The sequence below is a fragment of the Globicephala melas genome, chromosome 7 (assembly GCF_963455315.2).
Source record: "Globicephala melas chromosome 7, mGloMel1.2, whole genome shotgun sequence".
NCBI lineage: Eukaryota > Metazoa > Chordata > Mammalia > Artiodactyla > Delphinidae > Globicephala > Globicephala melas.
In genome coordinates this window covers 91,718,228-91,743,259 of record NC_083320.1, presented here as the reverse complement: position 1 = coordinate 91,743,259, position 25,032 = coordinate 91,718,228, and the positions used below count along the sequence as shown (strand labels likewise).

General features: G+C 41.4%; 1 protein-coding gene across 2 annotated transcripts in view; it reads left to right on the top strand.

Moving 5' to 3' along the window:
• The window catches only part of THSD7B (thrombospondin type 1 domain containing 7B), a 1,218,744-nt gene that overhangs the window by 804,231 nt on the left and 389,481 nt on the right, over positions 1–25,032 (top strand). For both annotated transcript variants that reach the window (XM_030883051.2, XM_060302483.1), the window contains 3 exons: positions 3,809–4,000; positions 5,619–5,853; positions 14,881–14,996. In XM_030883051.2, the coding sequence (XP_030738911.2) occupies positions 3,809–4,000; positions 5,619–5,853; positions 14,881–14,996 (543 nt within the window). The remainder of the gene's footprint in view (positions 1–3,808; positions 4,001–5,618; positions 5,854–14,880; positions 14,997–25,032) is intronic.

The window sequence follows — 25,032 nt, the reverse complement described above, 5'->3', positions numbered from 1 at the left end:
GCGTAGATGGGCAGATGAGGTTATTCAGGCTCAAGTGCTTTATTTTTGGCTCTTAAATGGTTTAGATGAGCCACAGATAAATAAAGTGATCTGAATAATTATAAGCAGTCTTTATATATCATATGAACTCGTCTGTGAAGTTGTTGGTGGTTATTTGTACCCATATATGCACAGTAAAGCAAGTGCTTTCCATGGTTATGGCATAAGTATCTAGATTTTTTAGATCAAGAATGCCATTGGGTTTTGGCGGTGTACATCTTTGCAAACAACATTTTTTTTTCTTTCTTTCTTTCCTTCCTTCCTTCCTTCCTTTCTTTCTCTGTGTTGGGCCTTCATTGCTGCACGTGGGCTTTCTCTAGTTGCAGTGAGTGGGGCTGCTCTTCGTTGTGGTGCACAGGCTTCTCATTGCAGTGGCTTCTCTTGTTGTGGAGCATGGGCTCTAGGCACGCAGCCTTCAGTAGTTGCAGCACGCAGGCTCAGTAGTTGTGGCTTGCAGACTCTAGAGCACAGGCTCAGTAGTTGTGGCTCACGGGCTTAGTTGCTCCGTGGCATGTGGCATCTTCCCGGACCAGGGCCTGAACCCGTGTCCCCTGCATTGGCAGGTGGATTCTTAACCACTGCGCCACCAGGAAAGCCCCAAACAACATTTCTTAAAAGGTTTTAAAGGTTCCTCTATATTGAGTCCTCCCTCTGTTGTTGGACACCCTGCTGTGTTTGCTGTATAAGTGATTTCTAATCCTCACACTGTCTTTGAAAAGTAAGTGTTATTATTTCATTATTGCAGATGAGATAACTGAGATTCAAAGAAGCTAAGTGATATGCTCCAGAGGATAAGTGGTGCTGGGCTTCACCTTCAGATACTTAACTGTGTCTGGCTAGGCCACCTGTGACTAGGATCCCATCGTGCAGCTTTTCTTTGGCAAGATTTCTTATAAAATAGCTCACACAAGAATTGAAGAGCCTGCCCATGACTATTAGCTTGGCTTCGCTAAAGAATGACTTACCTGATTGCTCACATTTCCAAATTAGTCCATATCGACAAGCTATCAAAGTGTTGGTGGGAGTATTGACATTTCACTGCACTGTGGAAATGGATATATCAGTTTATGGGAAAGCTTAGGTCTTAAAAAGCATCCCAGCACCAGAAGTGAATACTAAGGGTGCTGAATGATGGATGACTGGGGAGGAAGTTAAATTTAGGTCACGGGAAACCTGAGCATTTGGGAATTGCAGGAAGGCGGAAATAGAACAAAATTGGTGTGTCAGTCTAAGTTATTCAGAATTTGATGTCAAACAACTCTTCCAACACGGGCTTCCTCTTCTCCTCAGGCAGCTTCAGGATTAACTGTCTTCCACATACCTTGTATTTTCCCATCATTATACCTTTGTTGACAGTTGCATTGACTGACATACCCTCCCTGATTGCCACCAATTCTCACCCTGTCTCTTTCTCCTTGTTGAAAGCCTTCTGTTCTCAGACTAGTTCCCCAGAGGTCCTTCTCTTCCCTAAATCACTACAGCACTTCTTTATTTAAAACACACACTTGCAACTTGACATTTACTTTTGGACTAGGTTTTATCTTTATGTATTTATAGCTCATCTCCGTTATTAATCATGAGTTCTAGGGGGATAAATTGTAGTATCTTCATTTACATATTTATCCCATTATATGCCTTGGACATGGTGTATGCTCATCAAATAGTAGTTGATAATTTTGTAACTCTTGAAGGCAGGGTTTTCTCAAAACATGTTAGTAAAAATACCATTCCTGGGAGAGGTGCTCCCTAAAAAAGGATGGCCTTTAGTCAAATAAGACTGAAAAATACTCCATACCATTTCCATCGAAGGAAGTTTACATGGCAGTTGGCATTTTCAACACACACTACTCTCCAGCGGTGAGACCAATTTTACTATTTTAATCTAGGACGTCTCAGCTTTCCCCCTCACTGTTTAAAGTAAGAGCTCTTCAAATATCTCTTATTCATCAAAATGTTCTTTGCAAGACACTGCTTTAAAGTGTTTTTCTATAAAAAATTATCCTCATAATATTCACAGATGTGGAAATTGAATTTTGATTAGATGTAGTTTGTATGTTTAGTTTGACCTGCCTACTTCTGTACTTGGGAAGGCACTCCCCCTAAGCTGCTGTATTGTGTGTGTGTGTGTGTGTGTTTGTGTGTGTGTGTGCGTGTGTGCGCACGCACGCGCGCGTCCATGCACGTCCGTGTGCATGTTTGCATGTACTATACAGTGTGGACTCAACCTGAAAATAGATTGAGACTGAAAAGAGAGTGATTGGAACTGGTCTTTCAGCTCGATTTTCTACTAGAATCTCCATTACTTCTCGTAATAGCTTGAAAAATTTTATTTGTACCTCAAGGGCAATGAGCCTGGCCTCATTTACAAATATGAATGCAGATCTTAGGAGGGCACTAGCTTCTCCTCCAGGCAGTCTTGCTTACTGTCAGCTTGTTTTATTTACTTCCTCTGAAAAGGAATATCCATCTCGGAATTAGATACAATATGTCTAATGGGGAAACCAGAATTTTTGGAGTCAGAAAGTTTTCATTTGCTTCCCAACTCAGGCCTGTGTGACCCTGAGCAAGTTTTCCTTCCAGAGCCACTGACTTCTCATCTATAAAAGAAGATGGGTCAACCCTGTCTGTAAGAGCATCTTATAAGGACAGTGCCTGGCACAAGGATACTGCATAAATATTAGTTATTTTTTGTGTCAGACAGATTGACAGGAGAATTCCATGGGCATAAGTCACAAAGACAAAACTACCTGTCTCCTAGAGTTGCCATTCCACATTCCATGTGTTGCTTCAAACCATAAATGGTTTTACTATTCTTCATGTCTTCTGTATTTATGAGGTGACTGTGAATGGGGGGGGGCATAGTAAGAGTTGAATTGTTATCTATAAAGAAAAATATTTGAATTCTAAAAATGGTGAATAAGTAACCTAAAAGAGAGCTTAGAAAAAATGCATTGTAATCATTTGAGATATGGAAAAGCAACTTAGAAATGATCCCCTTAGTCTTGTCTGTTATTGATAATTGTAAAACTCCATCCCCCTTTATCATATATACGTGTGTGTGTGTGTGTGTGTGTGTGTGTGTGTGTGTGTGTGTGTGTATGTATTTTGGTTGGACTAAATCATCACATCATTCAAAGAGGGAATAGATTAGGGAAAATTTTGGACTTGCTTTCAACTTTTATCTCAACACATTAGATAATTTTAGCCACAGATTCTTTTCTATTGTGCACATTTACCACTGTGCACAAACAGAATAAAAGTATCACTGTGTGATGATCTCGCTTAAGGTTACATATTTGGAGGTGAAAGCACCCAATAACAAATTAGGCTGATAATTTGAGGGGGGCTGCTGAATAGATTGCTCAACATAAATTGTGGTTTTCAGGCCAAAAGACTCCTCTGACTCCCATTTTGCAGAAATACATGTACCTGTTACACATGGTGTCCATAGCATGTCAATCCTGTCTGTCTCCAGCCATCCATGGCTAAATTGTTCCTGAAGGAAGCCCACTCATCCCTGGGAAGGATGACAAATGGCAGTTTTGTTGCTGTATCTACCTTTCTAAATGCCAAATGACCTCCTGACAGTTTTTCTTGAAACAAATATTATGAACAGCTGAAAAAAAATCAGTTTTTTGCACGTTATTGGTTTAGAGACACCAGGTGAAGTCTTCTAAGCTAAACTGAAGTAATAGAGGAACCTAAATGTTCCTGGGATTTGCCTCGATCTTGCATTAATCGACATCTGTCTTGCTCTGGTTGACTACAGGAGAAGATGTATCAGGGACTCTCTGCCCAGCATCTCCTCCTCCTGAAGAGATGGTGTGTGAAATTCCCTGCCGGATGGATTGTGTGGTAAGCGAGTGGACAGAGTGGTCATCTTGCTCCCAGTCTTGTTCAAATAAAAACTCCAATGGGAAACAGACCAGGTCAAGGACTATCCTGGCGTTGGCTGGAGAAGGTGAGTAATAGGAAAGGTTTCTGTTCCCTAAATCCAAATGAACAGTTTGCTTTCCATGCATGCCTTTCCTCTCTAATCCTCTAGTTTATCTATGCTGGCTTCCCATATGTATACGACTTGTTTTAGCCCATACTATGTACAGGCCATGGCAATCAGGTGGATGTCAGTTTTCATTATACCTTTTTAGAGAAGGAAACAAGGCTTGGCTGATATGCATCCAGCTTCAGATTGCTCATGCAGTTGGGAACATAATTGGAATATGTCTGGTAAAACGAGTTCTAAATTAGGAATCAAGAGACATGGCTTCTTGACTGGGAGCTGCCACTAACATTGGCAGACTACCTGATCTGTATGTCCTCATTTCCTGCTCTGTCAGGCTGGCATGTGGTGAGAGGGAAAAAGATGAAGGCTGTGAAAACGGCTTTCAAGAAGCTAAAGTGTGCTATGGGGATATAAACGGGTGACTTCAGAACAAATTAGAGGAGCAGCTGTTCCTGTCATTTAAAGCAATGGTCTCTGTCCCCAGACACATACGTCATTTCATTTCTTTCAGGCCCTCTCTTGGCTTCATCTGCCGACAGCTCAGCTGGGACAGCAGAGCAATATGGCCACTGGCTTTGAGGGACTCCTTTTTAGACAAGATTCTGTCTGTGGTCCTAAGAAATGGGGCCAGGGTCAAGAGGAATGAACATTTTCATATTCTTAAAGTGCAGTGGCCTCCCCCTCTTGTCTGTTATATTTCTGGAAGGAGAAAAAAGTCAATATAATGGGGAAAAAAATAACAAGAATAACAAAACTAAGGTCACAAGTCTTCCTGAGCATTTGGCCCACTGAATAAAACATTGTAGTGTGGGAGAGTAGGGAAAAAATCAATACTTTAGATAAATACCAGTTTTGACATGGATATAAAATTGTGAAAGAAAAGATAGTGATGAAATCTGATTGTCTGACTCACCCAAGAGTATAAGGCTGCACATTTGTCTGGTCTCCCTGCCAGTGTATAACACATTGTCAGATATTATTTCAGAGTTTAAGGATGGGCTCTCTCCTGCCAAACTTTAAGAGAGATTTCTGGATTTCTCAAACTGCAGTAAAATGCACTGCTTGAGGGAGGATGGATGTCTTAAAGTGGTTCTCTGAGAAACATAATACTGTCTTAGGAAAGAGAGACCATATGTAGGTAATGTGTGTGTGTGAGTATTTGTGTTTGATCTTATATCACTTCAAGGTCATGGGCTATTATATCTAACTGACTAATTTATGTAGGCATAATCATATTAAAATAAAAGCAGATTTCTTTGGAGTTTACCTCAGAGATACATGACGCGGAGGTGAGCAGTAGAATCAATTGATTTTTAAAATCTAATTGGCATACCGTTGCCTGTTATTGAGGAGAGAAGGGTGCAATGTATTGTCCTCAGAATAAAAGAACCATGACCATAGCGTCAGAAATGGGGTGCGGTGGCCCAGTCCTTTGGAAGATTGTATCAAAATGCTGTCTTTCTAGACCATTAAAACAGTAAAAACAACAAAAAATAAGAATGGCAGTAACAACAGCAACAGCAACATGGTGATAACAGCAACAACTCTGTATTATTTTTTATTTTGATTTTTGCAGGTGGAAAACCATGCCCCCCTAGTCAGGCCCTCCAAGAATATCGTTCGTGCAATGACCATTCCTGTATGCAACTCTACTGGGAGACATCAGCTTGGGGCCCCTGTTCTGAAGACACATTGGTAACTGCCCTTAATGCAACCATTGGCTGGAATGGAGAAGCTACATGTGGTGTGGGCATTCAGATGCGGAGGGTCTTCTGTGTCAAGAGTCACGTGGGACAAGTGATGACAAAAAGGTATTATCAATAATTAATTGAAAGTGCATAGGACTATTGCATAGTTGAGTATTTTTAGTCAGAAACATTTTTCATGCACTGAATATGTCTCAGTCTGTGCTAGAGTAAGAGATTTTTGTTTTGTTTTTTTGACTCTTAAAGACTAAAAAATGTGCCTCAACCAAAGGTAGACACTTTTTTGTTATGTATGCATTAATTAATGGAGAACAGTAAATATAATGCCCACAAATATTGAATCTGCTTGAGTCATCAAACTTTCTAGAGCTGATATCAATATTTTGGGCTCTTTTTCAATTACATAAGACTAGTTCCACAAGAAGGTAGGTCATGCACTTTGAAACTATGGGGCCGTGTTATACTGTTCTTTAGATCTCATGGACCTTGTCTGCAGTGAGCGATGAATCCATATAGATATTTTGAATAGACTAAATCCATGCCCTCAAGTAGGTTTACAATCTCATACCTGCTATACTCTGCACATGGAGATGTAAATTTTTAAAAAACTGTAGGAGAATTTGGACATGAGGACTAGGATATAGATATCAAAAGGGGTCAGGAACAATTGCAAGAGAGAGAGGAAGAAGAGTAATTGACTGGAGAACTCAACTGTGGGAGTTTCTTCTCCCACATAGACTAAATGAGAAGACATAACTCTTCCTCAAGTCCCTGCAGGAAGGCTCATGGAAGAGAAAATGTAAGGCACCTAAGTCATATACAGAGACTGGGTAACTGGCCTGTCCATAGAGATTTCCAAGTGGCCATGTTTGAACTAGTTCCCTTCAAGTGATGAAAGACCCCTACTCCAGCCACAGTAGTGGTGGGTCGACAGGATGGGCTGGTGCGAGCTTTGGTCTAGTGTCACAAGCTAGGCAACTTAGAGCTGTTTCCCAGGAATCTTTAAGTTGGGAAAATGAAACCCTCTCTTCTTTCTATTCATGATGTTCTAAGTATATGGATGGAGGGTTGCCATAGCCATGGTCATGCCTGGTGGAAAAAGCAGGAGGAGAGAGTAAAGCTGATGCTCAGAAAGAGGCAGAAACTGAAGCAGAACAAATGCTGGCAGCATCAAGCCCTGGTCCCAGCCCCCCTAAGTACACTCCTGCCTTTCCTGGCAACATAGGCAACTACATTTGCTCTTCTGCCTAATTCAGTCCAATTTGTGTTGCTGTCATGGGCAACTCAGACACCTGATTAATTTCATCTTGGGGGCCCCATGATGACGGGCTCTGGGCCTTATCCACACTGCTATGGAAGCCGCTTCAGCTGTGTGTAAGGAAAGTCATAGAAGCTCAGTTACGGAAATGAACTGCTAACGGCAGATATAGGGCAGACTGGCTAGATACTGCTGGTTTTGGAGCATTTGATGAGCAGGTGGCTATGAAAATGCAAGGGAAGATGACTATGACTTGAAGGGAAGCACAGTCAGTAAGACTTCCTCTTTTTCTCCTCCTCAATGTGGCTTCCAGAGGGCTGGGGCTGGATAGTCTTCATTGTTGCCACTGCAGATTTTAGAACAGTATCTGGCATGTAGCTATTGTCCATAAACATTTTTAGAAGTCATGAATTAATTAGACCTGTGTGTAGGAAAGTGAAAGGGGTTGACGGGGAATGGATATGAATTGCAGAAGTTTGAGAAGCTGACGTTTATCCTTTGCTTTAAGAAAAAATATTTTATCTACCATGATAAAGTTTGCCAAAGGGGACTGCCTTGAAGAGTAATGAACAGATCATACGTATGACCTTCTGCTCTTATTAACTCGTAAACGTTATTTCTGCTTTAGCATCCAACTCTAAATTGCTTGTGATATTTTTGGAGCATCAATTTATATCACTTGTGTGTTTCAACTTACCTGGTATCCACAATACCATGTGGACCGATTGGGTCAATGGGCCGATATAGCCAAACATGGACAATAATGTTTGCGTATCACTTGGATCAGGTGATAATCTAATTCATGGGGTTATGGTACAATCCTAAAAGGCTTACAAAGATACTATGCAGGCAAGAGAACTCCTTTTATCTTGAAAAGTACTGCAGCCCTGATAATGTTCATTTTTATGATGTAAATTTTCAACTGCTTAAAAAAAGATGCATGAAATATTAGCTTGAATATACAAATAGAAATAAATATAGCTTAGGTATAGGAATAAATGCTATGTGAAATGCAGCAAATTATTATTCTTTAGAGTGATGAGAAAATTTAGCATTCCCGAAGTCTGATCTTCTCCCTTCCACAAAACTTTTACCTCTGAACCACAACAGGAAAATTCCACTTGATATGAATGTAATTTGTTTTTTTTTCTTAGTAAAGAAGCATTAGAATTGAGACTTACAACTACCAAATACATTATCATCACACTTTAAAGGCTATTTGGACATGAGGGGATGGGTTATGTGTTCAAATAGCCCTGTACCTCCTCGTCTAGCCCCATGATTATATTGAATGACAATTTTTTATTAAAGTCTCTGAGCCCATCAGCTTATACAGATGTTAACTTAATGATATTTTGTGACCAGAAAAACCACAGGGCCAAAAGTTGATAGTTTAAAGCATAATTCACAAATGCATATGCTTTTATTCGATAATCTACATAAGTAAGACTAAAATATTATTACAGTGAATAACCTCCAGTTTTACTCGGTTTTCCAACATAGAAAAATGAATTGCACAGATGTTTTCCCTAACACACACACACACAGAAAGACATTGCTGATTACTTTTTGCACTTTTAATGAGGCTGGAGACTTAACAACCTAGTTTTAATTCTTACTGTATGTCTCCAAAGGATCCTGCTAAACAAGAGGAGCCTGCATTGACTTAAGTAAAGTTAATTAAAATTCTTGAGGTCAATGAGATTAATTGAGCTAAGAAAATAATACCTAGTGTCCAGTGAAGCACACAGTGAAATAGTGAGATAATCAGCAAGAGAAAGTCTCCTTTGCCTTGCCCTTTCAGAATAATATGCTCTTGCTCTTTTTTATGTGAAAGCTATTGCAGTGGAAAAAATTTCCCTCCATTCGTGAAACCCTTGGGGTGAGGGTAATGGCAATAGAAAGAGGAAAGAAAAAGAAAATATCCTAAAGAAAGAGCGGCCTTCACAGTAGAAAAAAGAAGCATGTCTCCATGAATTGGATGGGCTGTCGTGATATGTTTTATCTCTAAACCCACTGCACGGGGATGCACAGAATTCCTTGCAAGGTCTTGCTTCCCAGGGTTGGTGTTCTGGTTTCCACGTAATTGTATAGGTGAGAATGTTACCATAGCATGAGTAATAGAACTGATCATATCAGAAAATGAGGACTAGCTAGGACACAACTCAAACAGAAGTGAGAGCTTGTTGGGATATTTGGGGGATTTTGTTGGTTTTGTTTCACTACCCAATGTATATTTTTTCAGTTGTAGTGTGCAAAAAATAATAATAAAGATTTAAATCACACAACTCAAAGCCATCCAAAGGTCATGTAAAACACTTTCTGCCTTTCATGGGAAAACGCTGGGCATTTGGTGAGATATAGTAATGGCGAGCTCCGTTTACACATTTAATGTTTAAAAAGTTGGCAGGTTGAGATGGTCCCTCAGTCCCTGGGTTGGAGGACTGCTCCCGGAGATGGAGCACAGTGTCTGCCTCATGATTATGGACACATAACTGAGAAATGGCAGATCTTTGTAGCTCAGTTTGATGCATTTCAGCACAGGAACTAAAACCTACAGCGTGACCAAGAGGCAGTCATTACTCCACTGCAAGTCCAGGAAAATATATGTGTTGAAATGAAGTATATTCACCCTTTTAACAAGAGTATTGCCAATCTAGAATCAGAGTGTTGCACGAGAGCAGGAAGTATAAATTATGACAAAAGGCAAGAAGCCGTACTGTGTTTACTCACTAAAACATGAATCCGTATGTTACCCTGCTTTTCAAGGCTTCAGTTTTGTTTTGAAAATGGCTGGATAAATTTGCCTAATATTCCCAGAGATCTGTCTTCAGCCTCCACAGCATAGAATACTTGTCAATCATTCACTTACTGTTACTAAATACTTAACACAGCATTAAGATCTGGTATTTTTAAGATATGGTATGAGATGGAATTCTACCATCAAGGCATTCAAAATTAGCGTATGTATAACGCATGCCCATGTGCATGCAGACACGCACAAACACACACACACAGAAAACCAGCAACGCAGAAGATATCAAAAGGTTTTTTTTTTTAATCAGTGACAATAAACAATACAGAAAATAAACATTATAGTGTTTAGAAGTGGAGGACACATAAGTTGCTAATAGTCAAGGAGAGTATTTTTGGAGATTAAGAGTAAATTTAGGAAAATTAGAAATGTGATGATCCCAACCAAGATGGCGGAGTAGAAGGACGTGTTCTCACCCCCCCTTGTGAGAACACCAGAATCACAACTAGCTGCTGGACAGTCATCAACAGGAAGACACTGGAACTCACCAAAAAAGATACCCCACATCCAAAGACAAAGGAGAAGCCACAGTCAGACGGTAGGAGGGGTGCAATCACAGTAAAATCAAATCCCATAACTGCTGGGTGGGTGAATCACAGACTGGAGAACAATTTTACCACAGAAATCCACCCACTGGAGTGAAGGTTCTGAGCCCCACGTCAGGCTTCGCAACCTGGGGGTCCGGCAACAGGAGGAGGAATTTCTAGAGAATCAGACTTTGAAGCCTAGTGGGATTTGATTGCAGGACTTCGACAGGACTGGGGGAAACAGAGACTCCACTCTTGGAGGGCACACACAAAGTAGTGTGCACGTCGGGACCTAGGGGAAGGAGCAGTGACCCCATAGGAGACTGAACCAGACCTACCTGCTAGTGTTGGAGGGTCTCCTGCAGAGGCGGGGGGTGGCTCTGTCTCACCGTGAGGACAAGGACGCTGGCAACAGAAGTTCTGGGAAGTACTCCTTGGCGTGAGCCCTCCCAGAGTCTGCCATTAGCCACACCAAAGAGCCCGGGTAGGCTCCAGTGTTGGGTCGCCTCAGGCCAAACACCCAACAGGGAGGGAGCCCAGCCCCACCCATCAGTAGTCAAGAGAATTAAAGTTTTACTGAGCTCTGCCCACCAGAGCAACAGCCAGCTCTACCCACCACCAGTCCCTCCCATCGGGAAACTTCCACAAGCCTCTTAGATAGCCTCATCCACCAGAGAGCAGACAGCAGAAGCAAGAAGAACTACAATGCTGCAGCCTGTGGAACAAAAACCACATTCACAGAAAGATAGACAAGATGAAAAGGCAGAGGGCTATGTACCAGATGAAGGAACAAGATAAAACCCCAGAAAAACAACTAAATGAAGTGGAGATAGGCAAACATCCAGAAAAAGAATTCAGAATAATGGTAGTGAAGATGATCCAGGACCTCGGAAAAACAATGGAGGCAAAGATCGAGAAGATGCAAGAAATGTTTAACAAAGACCTAGAAGAATTAAAGAACAAACAAACAGAGATGAACAATACAGTAACTGAAATGAAAACTACACTAAAAGGAATCCATGGCAGAATAGCTGAGGCAGAAGAACGGATAAGTGACCTGGAAGACAGAATGGTGGAATTCACTGCTGCGGAACAGAATAAAGATAAAAGAATGAAAAGAAATGAAGACAGCCTAAGAGACCTCTGGGACAACAATGAGGTATCACTTCACACCAGTTAGAATGGGCGTCATCAGAAAATCTACAAACAACAAATGCTGGAGAGGGTGTGGAGAAAACGGAACCCTCTTGCACTGTTGGTGGGAATGGAAATTGATACAGCCACTATGGAGAACAGTATGGAGGTTCCTTAAAAAACTAAAAATAGAATTACCATATGATCCAGCAATCCCACTACTGGGCATATACCCAAAGAAAACCATAATTCAAAAAGACACATGCACCCCAATGTTCATTGCAGCACTATTTACAATAGCCAGGTCATGGAAGCAACCTAAATGCCCATTGACCGATGAATGAATAGAGAAGTTGTGATACATATATACAATGGAATATTACTCAGCCATTAAAAGGAACGAAATTGGGTCATTTGTTGAGACGTGGATGGATCTAGAGACTCTCATACAGAGTGAAGTAAGTCAGAAAGAGAAAAACAAATATCATATATTAACTCATATATGTGGAACCTAGAAAAATGGTACAGATGAATCGGTTTGCAGGGCAGAAGTTGAGACACAGATGTAGAGAACAAACGTATGGACGCCAAGGGGGGAAGCGGCAGGGGGGTGGGGATGGTGGTGTGATGAATTGGGCGATTGGGGTTGACATGTATATACTGATGTGTATAGAATTGATGACTAATAAGAACCTGCTGTATAAAAAAATAAATAAAATTAAAAAAAAAGAAAAGTCAGATGAGAGGTTGGGGTAAATGACTTTTCAAACCAATTTTAACCCTACAGTTCTGATTCTCATTTTTTAATTTATCTTTTATTGGTATGTACATTATCTCAAGAGTATAGATAGGACTATATACAAAAAAAAATGTAATTTTGAAACGTTGTATGCAGATATATTTTAATTGAATCATAAAAAAACAAAAGAAAAAAAAAGAAATGTGATGATCCTGGGAGAGGTAGACAGCATGTAAATAGAAGGGAGGAGGAAGTTGAACCTCTAATGAAAAGGTCAACATTATTGGGAAAGAAATGAACAAAAAGACAGTTTCACTCCTAAGAGAATATTTGGCACCTATCAGACCAGGGATCACATTTCAGGAAAGCCCTCAGTTCGTGGTCTCTATAAAAGCAGTGTGACCTGAGCTTGACCTTTGCCATTGAGGGTATGATACCCTTTCTCGCTTGTGGATCTAGAAGAAGAACACAGATAGAGACAGGGCACCACGTCACGAAGAGTTGACATGGTGCCCAGTGAATATTTATTGTGAGTGCTGTTAATAAAGTATAAATTGAAAAGTAGGCAATATCAGTTCCCCAAAAGAGATTAACACCACACACACACAACAAATAGAAACAAAAACCGAGAGACGCAAGAACACTTTGGGAGGTGTTGGATACGTCTATTACCTTGATTGTGGAGATGGTATCACAGGTGTTTGCATATGTCCAAATTCATCAAATTATGCACATTAAATAGGTGCAGTTCTTTCTGTATCAGTTCTACCTCAATAAAGGTATATCTAAAACATTTTTAAAAAAAGAGATTAACACCTACTGCTAACTGAAGCGAACAAAGTCCCTGCAGAAAAAGCCACCCTCCCAGAAAGCCTGAAACCAAACCAGCACCGCAAGCATTTCTGAGCTATTTGTGGATGTCTGAGTGAGTGTGTCCTAGCTGGGTCCCTGCACCCCCAAGCCCTGCTGCCCCGCTGAGCACACAGGAAAATGACATTCCTCACGTTGTACTTTCATTTCCAGCTAGATAGCAGGAGAGATTGGAGAGGAGATAGAATAAATAGCAGTTCAATTTAATTTTAGGAGCTTTCAGGGTACGAACAAAGGACTTGGGAATGAGTTTAGTGTTTTTTGCTGGTTCTACTAAAGTATGACATAAATTTTCCTTACCAGATTATCTTTTTTAAATAATGCTATTTCCTCTAAAGACACTCTTTTTTCTTTCTATTTTTAGGTTCATTGAATTGATCTATTTGATAGACAATTTTTTGTGTGTATTAAGGATGATTAATAATAATGCCACTAATAATTTATTGATAATCAATACTTTATTTATTAAATTACTAATAATTTAATTTATTTAATCCATGTGATTTTGGATCCATTACTTATTCTTTCAGCACCTCAGTTTATCATCTGAAAATGAAGATTATAATGCCTTTCACTGCGGTCCTTAGGAATAAGTGAAAGAATGTGGGAAAAGCACTTCACTCACCACTGACTATCCAATACCAAAGTTCATGCTATCAGGCTTTGTACACACTGTATCTCTGTACTTTATAAGAAATTTATAGGAAACAGAATTTTAAAATGCAAATATAAGTTGTAGAGTGCTTTCCTGTTTTTCCTCTTAGCATATCACTGTTTTATAAGATAATAAATGTGGATTTTAGCCCCCTGCACTCATAAAAATAAGCAGATAAGCATGCAAATAAAAACAAAAACTTGGGCTTCCCTGGTGGCGCAGTGGTTGGGAGTCCGCCTGCCGATGTAGGGGACGCGGGTTCGTGCCCCGATCCGGGAAGATCCCATGTGCCGCGGAGCGGCTGGGCCCGTGAGCCATGGCCGCTGAGCCTGTGCGTCGCGAGCCTGTGCTCCACAACGGGAGAGGCCACCGCAGTGAGAGGCCCGCATACCGCAAAAAACAAAAACAAAAACTTGCTTGCCATTTTCTGAGACTTTAGTTCTTCCAAGTGATTATGAATCCACTGACTACTTTCCTCCCAAGTCTGAACATTACATTATCAGCAAAATAGCAGAATTGAAATGTTTCTCTTGTTAATGCTTGTTAGTGTGTTTGTTATTTGCAAACAAACATACTATTCTCATGTCTTGCTTATTCTAACTCATCAATTTACATGCTCTAAAAAGACACCTGCCAATACTTCAGTATTCTAAAATCATGCTAATTATCAAATATGTATATTATTTTCAGTGGTCTTCACTGTTTTTTGTTTCCCAGTATATCCATATGTTGCCTTGTACAATATCACTGAATTGATGTATTACCCTGGATAAAACACTTTTCAAAAAATGTATCAGATTTGTCCACTCTGAAAAAAATCAAATGTTATTTGAATTCATGCAATGGGGAGAAATTCACTTAGGATTTGTCTTTCGTTGGTTTCAGCGATTGTTATTCCTTTCCTGGTCCAGTGAGAACTATTTTGGTCTCTGGATCAAGAGAGATGAAGTCTGTTTTGTGCTCTGCCTCTGGCTCTGAGCCCTTGGGCAAGTAGCTTCTCCTCCTGGGTCTTTCTTCCCACATCTATAAAAGGAACAACAGGGTCTCAGTGTTTTCAGTTCTGAAATCCTATGGTCTAGGCTAAACCACTTACCTTCTCCAGGAAATATTGATCTGGTCTCTTCACATTGGCAGATGTCCGGAATCTACTCGGCCGGAAACAGTACGCCCTTGCCTGCTCCCGTGCAAAAAAGACTGTCTTGTGACCGCCTTCAGTGAGTGGACGCCCTGCCCGAGGCTGTGCCAACCAGGTAGGTGGATGCTATTTTCTTAGTGTTTTCTTTCCTTCCTGATCTCCTGAATGCCTCTCCCACTGCTAAATAAGCGAGAGATGGTGGTACGGGGGCTCCCTTCTTTTCCATTTGCATGTCACCCTGGGAGCAAAGTTTGTAACATTTGTAAATGAAGTCTTGGATTTCCAGATCCATTAAGATGTGGCAGGGAAAACATATTACATGCCATTATTTTACACGTGTGTGTTGTAGGGGTCCTCATCTTCTATTAACCCTGTTGTGGCATTTTGAACAGCCATTCAAACGTGGTTCCTTATAAAGCATGAATACCATCACAGTTCCTTTGTGGCTCCTGTGTGCTTAAGCCTGACTCCAGGCATCTTCATTAGAATGTAGGGCCTTAAACGCTATATGCACATCACTGATAAATTATATAAGCCTATAGAAGAATAGGGGCCAATACATTAAAAAGTGTTGAACAGGTACAGACATTGGCAATATATGATTTCTGTTTCTTTACTCTTAACGGTGATGTTTTATACATCTGGGTGTATTTGGAGTGCTGTGATCCAGGATACTTAATAGCTAAGTCCTAATAAACACACAGGAGAACCTTTGTAAAATTACTGCCTTTCTTAGAACAGGTCTTTTCCCCTACACTTATTTCAGTCCCGTGATGGAGCTAGTCCATGTGGAGATCCAAAAACTCCTAGTCCCAAAGTTCCGTTCTGGCCTAAGACCTAAACTTCATAACTTGGTCCGTTTCCCCTAGTCTGACACCCTAGCCTTGGTCCTATGACTCATACCACTGCCATGGCAAGAAAAGCACATCCAGGAAAAGGAAGGACGGAAGAATATTGACCCTAGTGCTCAGAGTAAAATGGGTCTTATCCACACCTCCCTGGCCTTGTCTTGGCTGTCACGTCCTCTCAAGCACGGCCTGGCTCTCACTGTATCTCTGCACTAGCCTCCTGCAAGAAGGGAGAGGGAAGCATGCAGTTCTGCGAAGAGACAACCTGCCACAAAGAGTGAGATTACTAACACTTTTCCTCGGAAAATTCCGGCCCTGTGCATCTAGGATCCCCCAGTTGCTCTTTGACTCCCACATCTTCGTGGCGGTGGCATGACAATATAGCCACTATTGACACAGATCTGCCTGCCGCTTCAAACCACCTCTCAGTGATTGGCAAGGGGATTATGACAGCTCTTGGAGATGATCATCATCGGTATCTTGTATTTCCGTGATGAGGCACCTGCATAAGGTTTTCTAACTGCCATTTCAACTGTCCTTTGTCAGTGTTAACCGAGTAGCATCCAGTAAACTTTGCTTATGGATAGAATCAGAACTAAATGTGTGGAATACAAAAGAGCTTTGAAAATACAGCGGAATATTTATCTGATCTTTTGAGGGGTGGAGATAGCAGTCTCTTCCAGAGGTGCTCCAAAACTTATTTTCTTAAATGAAAATTCAAACTGATTGATCTGGATAAACAGGGTTTGTAGAGTAGCCAGGGGAATGTCATTTCCAGACAGAGTAGGACAGAAAAGCTGTGATCTCTATTCTGAACCATTTGAAAGGTAACATCTAGCAGGTTGGCTTTTGAAATTTTAATAGTAATGTACCCGCAAAACATTCAAGCTCTTAAAGATAAACATTGGGAAAATGCAAGAAGATAAAATAAGCTATGATGATGGAGGTTTATTGAAGTTCAGCTATTTCTTTTAGTTTCGTCCTCATAAGAGATTAACATAATTCTTCTGTTAAATGGTTTTAAGAAAGGAAAAGGCTGAATTAAAAAGAATACCCTACTGGCAGCCAGATATTGGTGTTAGAGCTGTCAGGGTCCCCCGACACTTAAGGAGGCATATTAGTTCTGTTGAGCCCATATGCCCCAGTGGCCAGAGATTACTTCAGCTACTGCTATTGCATGCATTCTGTATTCGAGAAAATTCTCTCTGCTGCATGAGCATCTTCTCCTAGTGCTGCCTAAGGATGGAGGAATCATAGGGCATGTGAAAGAATTGCTCTTCCAGCAATTTTAGATTTTACTACAACTTCCAGGGATTCAACTAGTTATTTACATGGTTAGCATTGTAATGAAAATAGTTTTAAGCCTCTGTGGTCTCTTTTTACCTCCAATTGTTTGAGCCTAGATAATTCTTTTCACAGCCTGGCAGCCAGCGACCAGGAGGAGCATTGATTCCGTTTTCAGATTTCTTCCAGCTTTCCGCTTCAATACTGTTTACCCTCGTGTTTAGTTTATACTTTGGGACCCATATTTTTTTAAATAACTATGGGTTAATTAGGGGAGATGGTGTTAGGGAGGAGATTATAGGAGGAAATTGTACAGCTAAATCTATGGTTCTCAAACTTTATTGATTCTGAATCACCTGGAAGCAGTATTAAAATGCAGATGTTCAGCTCCATGACTAGATATTCTGACTCAATAACTATGGGATGTTTCCAAAAATTTGCGTTGTAAGAAGCTGCCACTGAATGGTGATGTATTTCCTCCCGTAAGATAAAAAAGGATCATCGATCCATGAACGAGTGCTACTTGAACTCTGGGCATACAGCCTGTTTTTCAGCTTCTTGAATGCCTCATATTCTTCCCGGCTCAGGCATGGTAGAGTATGATGGCTAAGCACAGAGGTGCTGGAGCCAGATGGCCAGGATTTTGAGTCCCAAGTTTAGCTCTGTGACGGTGGCTGCATTACTTAATCTCTCTGTGCCTCAGTTTCCTCATCTGTGAAACAGAGTTAATAACCACACCTACATATAAGGAAAGTACTTAGAGCCCTCAGTGCCTTGTGTGGGGTAGGCATGGGGCAGGCAATTCTATCGTCGTTCCAAGCCTTTGCACCTGCCCTGTGTGGTGCTGGAGCTGTGTTCAGCTGCGCCTCCTTCTTGGTCCTCCGACCTCTAGATCAGCAGGGACCTGCTGTAGCAGCCTTTCCCCAGGAACGTTGTGTTCATCTCCTAGACCGCAGTAGACCCTCCCCATGCACCTTACTAACTAGGTCATCCCACAGCATCCTGTTGCCTTTGCTAGAGTGTACGTCCACAAGTGCAGGGACCACTTCTGTCATCTTCACCACTAGATCCTCTAAACCCAGCATAGTAAAAGGTATAGTTGTCACTCAATTAATATGTTTTGAATGGACAGATGTCCTGTGAAGAGAGAGAAGAGTGTGGTTTTGAATCCAGGCAGTAGATTCTCTGTTCTTGGGAACATCCTTCAAAAGATACTTTGGGAAATAGTGTCTTAAAGCAGTACTTGTCGAAATGAAATGCTTTTACAAGTCCCTGGGGGATCTAATTAAAATGTAAGTTCTAATTCAGTATACCTGGACCTGGAATTAGACCTTTCTACAAGCTCCAAGGTGATAACCTGTATGTTGATTACAAAGCTCCAGGTAGAGGTGGGGTTAGGCATTTTTTAGCAAGGCAATGACATGGCCAAAGTTATAAAGTGAAAAGAGTGGACTAGGGACAGACCAACAGGTGGGGACACAGGTAGATTGGGGTGTGGGGTGGAGTGAAGTGGCTTAACCTAAACTGAGAGATCAAGAGAAGGATGGGCCTGAGTAGGTGGCAACCTCCACTAATGAGGATGGGGGAACTCTTTTGCACCTGTGGTTTCAGGTTGAGTCATCAAAGTGGAGAAGAGCTTAGACTCCTAGTCCCTAAATTTGGCAGCACAACGGAATCACCTAGAGATTTCTTAAATATCCCAATGCATGGGGCCTCCTCCAAGGTATTACGATTTAATAGGTTTTTGGTATGACCAGAGAATCCCTTGATTATGTGAATCCCAAACCAAATCCATTCTAAACCTCTCAGAAAGCCAAGGTGGTTTCCCAGGGGCAGAGTGTACCAGGAGTGATTTGTGTGTTAGTAATGGGTGAGTTCCATGAGGTTTTATTTGCTTCTGGCTGTGTTCATGATCTAAAAATCCTTACAACTTAAAAGTATTCTCAAGCCATGAACAATCTCTAGCTAGTGGCTAGCCTTGCTTCCTGTCTTCTTGTTCCTGTTCATCTGAGTCTCTCCTTAAAGGATGAATGGTGGTCCCACATTCTTCGAAGCAAATCAAATAACTATCAAGCTGTGGCACTCCTGTGGACTCTCCAAATTTTAAGTCCCAGCAAAAAATTAGCCAAATGGTCAAGAACCATTCTTTGGTGATGTTCTTACTAATTTCTCTATTCTTCCTTCAGCCTATAACGCAAATACCTGCATAACTACTCAGTACCGTTTACCTAATAATAGCTACAGTTTGTTCATTGTAGAGGTAGCCCCATGGAGTTTTTTTCAATACACAGATGCCTCACCTCATCCCACGTTAGAATCTCTTCACGTTGAAGGGACGTTTGCAGTATTAAAACTCACCATAAGTGACTCTTATACGTGGGCAGGGATGAGGCACGCTCATTTAGTGCTTTATCCTTTCAGGGTATCTTCACATACACTTATCAATTATCATTGATAACTGTTTGCTGGGATAGTATTGGAAATTAATTATCTTGGCCACTGATCTCATAACTATCCCATTTAATGTTTTTACTTTAAAGTCACAAATCAGTACTGATTTTCCAAGATTTCTCTCAAGCTACCTTTAAAGGAGCTCACTTTATATTTTCAACATTTAATAATACAAATTTCAGACATCTACATAAATTAATATAATGCTAATATAAAATATTACTGATTAATAGAATGCACTCTTATACAGCCATCACCAAGTAAAAATTACCATCAGCTCATGGCCACCCTTGTTTTACTGTTATCCCCCTTTTTACTGCCAGTGGCTAATTTTGTCATGATGCCCAGATGTGTATATCACTTCCATGGAAGGGAAAAATATGTAAGAGGTAAAGTTATTAGACACTTGAGTAGATAAAATGTGGCATATTCAAAATAGGTCTTCCTGTAAATTCCTAGAAACCATGGAGCTAATGATTAATTATTTGTCAGTCTTAATAATTTAAGGCTGAGGGAGCTCCTTTAACTTTCATCTCTAGGGGGCCTGCTGGCGAGCAGTGTCATGGTAATAGGAAGGCCGAAGGCAAACTACTGCTGGGAATTGCTAGGCAACTTTATTTGGTGGGATCCTTTGCTCCTGCATCAAACCTCCTGGAGTTACGTCTTGAGTTTCCAGTGTCAAAGACAGTCATGTTTTTTTAATGTCCAGGTGGTGTACTATTTAGTGGTTAAGAACACGGCACCTCAAGTTAGACTTCCTTGGTTCAAATCCGATCTTTGCTGTACAAGTCGTATTAGATGCACTTTAAACTTTGTTGTGTTTCAGTTTTCTCCTTTCTAAAATGAGATAATATTGGCACCCAATTCATAGGATTAAATGAGAATAGGACACGTGGCAGCAATTTTGATGATGATGGTGATGTAAGTTCCTTAAGACTGGGGAACTTGTCTTTTATTTTGTTGCTATCCTGCATTATCTAGTCATCCATGTGCTGGTATAATGCACTTGTTTCCATGTCTGTATTTTTCTTAGATTATAAAATCTAGAAGGCACATGATGGGTGTTTAGTAATTGTTGCTGAATGAATGACTAAATGAACTCCATATCTGTCCTACTACCAGCTCTAATTCCTAAAGATTTTGCTTCCATTTAGATGAAATCAAAGCATTAACAGAGTGTTCAGTGCGTCCAGGCCAGTTAGGGGAAAAGGTATTGGTCATTCAGAATGTCAAATAGGTCAAAAATCACCTTTCTCCCACTCAAAGGCATACTAGCATCAGCCTGTCTCTTTACTTACTCCTTTCAAGTGCATATGGTCCCTTCCTTCCCCCCTAAGGCCCATCATCTATACTTTTCTCCACCTGGGAAATAGAGGATGGAGTACTAATTTATACCCAAAGAATGAAGAGTCGGGACTTCCCTGGTGGTGCAGTGGTTAAGAATCTGCCTGCCAGTGCAGGGACATGGGTTCGAGCCCTGGTCCAGGAAGATACCACATGCCGCGGAGCAACTAAGCCCCTGCACCGCAACTACTGAGCCTGCACTCTAGAGCCTGCAAGCCACAACTACTGAGCCCGCACGCCACAACTACTGAAGCCTGCCCGCCTAGAGCCTGTGCTCCGCAACAAGAGAAGCCACCGTAATGAGAAGCCTGCACATCGCAACTAAGAGTAGCCCCCACTTGCCACAACTAGAGAAAGCCCACGTGCAGCAACGAAGACTCAACGCAGCCAAAAATAAATTAATTAATTAATTTTTAAAAATCTTAGGAATTGTTTAAAAAAAAAAAGAATGAAGAGTCTATTGTGTTTGAGTAATGAAGATTTGGGTCCTGGAACACCAGCCCCCAAAATAGTGTTGAAGGCAACATAATCATCTAATGACTTTCCTTGAGAAAGTGACTTAATTTAAATCTAAGTTACAACCTCTATAAATTTTGGATGTTTTCTATTCCCAAGTGTTTTTGAAAAACTAAATAAAATAAGATGTGTATCTTACATATACATCCCAAGCCACAACCCCAATACACAGAGTATAGGTGCCGTTGTTTTTATAGGCTCCATTGGGGAGGATGTGTCCCCTTTAGTCTATAATTTAAAGCCTAGAGATCACTACATAGCCCCAGTACTCAGAACACCACTGGGTTATGAGGGGAGCTGCTGCTCAGAGGGCGGGCGTTACCTACACCCCTTGCTCAGAGCGAATGTTAGTCCACTTAATAGCTGACTGGGTCGCCTTCTCAGTCCACACTCTTCCTCCTACCCTCTAGCCCCCCTTCTTTCTGGACCAGAGATTGATGTGTATTTACAGGGACCTGGAGTTCACAGTATCGCCAGCTGGGATTTTTCGTTACTTCCTCCAGTGGCCGCAGGTGGTAGATCTAGAGCCAGGGTTGGAATCCAGATTTCTCTGACCTGAGGGACTGCCTGTTTTCATGCCACAACAAGCCCTGTTTTCACAGAGGCACAGCTCATCTTGCTTGTTTACTAGCAATTCCAGGATTCACAGCCAGGTACTCTCAATCCTGAGGCACAGGCTCTGTACAGCACAGATCGGTCACACAGAGCTTTCACGTGTGCTCTCTCATTGACCATCAGGGCAGTTTCGTGATACAGGAACAGCCGTTCTGTTAGTCCTATTCCATAAAAGAAGAACGCGATCTTCAAGGGAGGTCCTCCTGGCCACCTCGTCCAACAGGAGCAAAGACCAGGTCCAAATACCCAGTTTAAATTAAACTTGCTACACTGCTTTGCCTGGTGAGCCTGTAAAGTTACAGGGAAAAAAATCCAGGCAAGTTCAAACGCTTATTGCTAAAAGCCTGTAACTTCTACTTTGCTTCACATCACTGCCTCTTCCTATCAAAGTGATAATAGCTATAATTTATTGACATACAGTGTCCTATTTGTTACCTCATGTCTATATGGAAGGGACTATTATGACCCCATCTTACATAGGAGGACATAGAGGCTTAGCTATGGGTCCCAAGATTGCAAAACGAATAAATGGCAAAAGCACGAGGAAGCCTAGGCTCTCATTCGGTAGCAGATATTTGCTGAACCATCACTGTGTTCTAGACGCTGTGCTAAGTACTGTAAGTATAGGTGTAAAGTGGTGAGGAAAACACACACAGCCGTCTGCTGTGGTGAGTGCTGTCTAGTGACGGAAGATGGAGGCCTCGAATATATAATTGCCTAAATGAATATGCAGTTACAAAATATAGTATGCGCTCTGCAGAGATTCAAGGAGCTGTGAGAAAAGGTAGTAAGGAAAATCAGAATTCCACTCTGCCTAGAGTATCTTTCTCATCTCTACTCATTGCCCGTCTTACCAGATGTAAAGCCCTCCCTTCTCCAGAGAACTTGCCCTGATCCTTCTGCTGGAAATAACCACTTCTCACTCCTGAGTCTCATAACGCTGTCTGAACGGCTTGCATTCTCACTCTCGGTAAACGTGTTTTGGGTCTCTCCGAAGAGACACGAAGTCTTTGAGAGCTAAACCGTTTTCAGTTTTCTCTCCCAAAATGCCTCATAAGAAACTTAAAACAGAATAGAATTCAGTATATCTGTGTCAAATAAATGGATGCTAGTTAGAACGTACGTGCTTAAGCAAAACCTAACAGACTGCTAAAAGGAAAGGTGATCTGCCTTTACAACTGAATATCTTTTGTAACACGTGATGATGGCGGCAATAGAAGATGTGGGATTTCGGGAATCAAATCTGTCTCTGGTTTCCTGGCAAATGTGGTTAAAGTGGAAACACATTCCATCCCTTGTATTCATTCATTCATTCACTCACTCATTCATTCAGTCATTCTTTTGTGCAGTCAGTCTGTTCTTTGGGTTATTAATATTTCAGTGAAGTCGTATGAGTATCTTAAGGGAAGCAAAGGCTATTTGATTGCTAATTCCTAAAAGTAATTTCCTATTGGAACTCCACATTTTAACTGAGGTCATCAACTGAGGCAATATGTCTATAGGAAGTGCATTAAAGTCATAGAGTCTTTTTAATATATGACTGAAGGGTATAATGTTGAAATGCAGAATTATGGTCATGTGCAGTCTTTCAGTGGCCTGGATTGTTTAAGGGATAAAACTTAGAATAGTTTGAACAAGTTTCTAAAAGTGTGGCCCATGGAATTCTAGCTCAGAATTACCTGGAATGCTTGTTAAAACCCTAAGAGATTCTGATTTTGAAGTCAGGATTGGGGCCTCCAGATCTGCATTTTCAAACCAACTGCCTTAGTCATTTTAAGAAACATTAACCTTTGAGGACCACTGACCTGTAGAAATATTTAATTTAACTATGAGCCAATGGATTCTTTAAAAAAGATGTAACTTCCCTCTACAATATTGTTCTAATCAAGTCTATTTTGGTTTTCAAGAATCAAAGGTTTTTCTGTGAAGCTTTCCAATCTACAGTAAGTAAAAAGAGGCTTATTGGGAAGTTAGAACAGGAAATCTCACAGATGTCCGAAAATAAGAAAAAGAACATTTATGGACATATAATAACTAGAAATGCAAACAGGAGCTGAGGGTTCTCTCTTCAACTGTCAGAATCAGTGTGATTCTTCCATCTCTGCTTCTCTGTGTATACCTGCTGTCCTGCCCCTTCTAACAGGCTTCCTTTGAATCTCTACTCTCATAAGTAGCAGCTATAGAGCCCAAGAATGGCTCTCTAGTCCTTACTCTACAAAACACCGGGGAAGTCAAGAACCCAGCACCCACAGAAGCTTCCTTCCCTTCAGGGTCTTTATTCGGCTTACCAAGTAAGAGAGTCTGATGGCCCAGTTTGTATCAGATTGGTCCTTCAATCACGCAGCAGCCCGTGGATTCATCAGCCCCCTTCAGGTCAGGAGGCATCTAGAAGGGGAAGGGGACAGTGGCGCTGGAAGGCAGCAGGAACCGATAGGGACACTGATTGTTCACCGCTGAGACCAGCCTCTCCAGGACACCCATGCTCAGCCCTTTGGGAGAGAACTCAGACCCTGACTCCCTTCACTTCCTTAGGTTTCTGTCCATCCCTCTCAGTGCTGAACTATATATAGGCAGAGGAGTGCAGAACCTGCCCGCCTGCTTCCACCACAAACATCATCCTCTTTTCACTTCAAAGCTTCAGCTCAGGAAGAGAGCTGTCGTAAATTAAGTAGAAATCTAGAAAAGGAAAATGAAGCTCCAGGGGTTATAAATGCACTCGAATGACAGCTTCATGTAGAACAGAAACTGGGAGGAGGGAGAAGGCACTCACCCTGGGCGTGATCTGAGCCAGAAAGTTTACTTCAAACAAACAAAATATGGAGTCTCCGTGTACTTTGAATTCATATCAAAATACGTATGCTATTGTTCCTATCCATTGTCTATCGTAAACAGTGTTGGCTGTCTTTTAAAAAGAAAGCGGGGCTTCCCTGGTGGCACAGTGGTTGAGAGTCCGCCTGCCGATGCAGGGGACACAGGTTTGTGCCCCGGTCCGGGAGGATCCCACGTGCCGCGGAGCGGCTGGGCCCGTGAGCCATGGCCGCTGAGCCTGCGTGTCCGGAGCTTATGCTCTGCAACGGGAGAGGCCACAGCAGT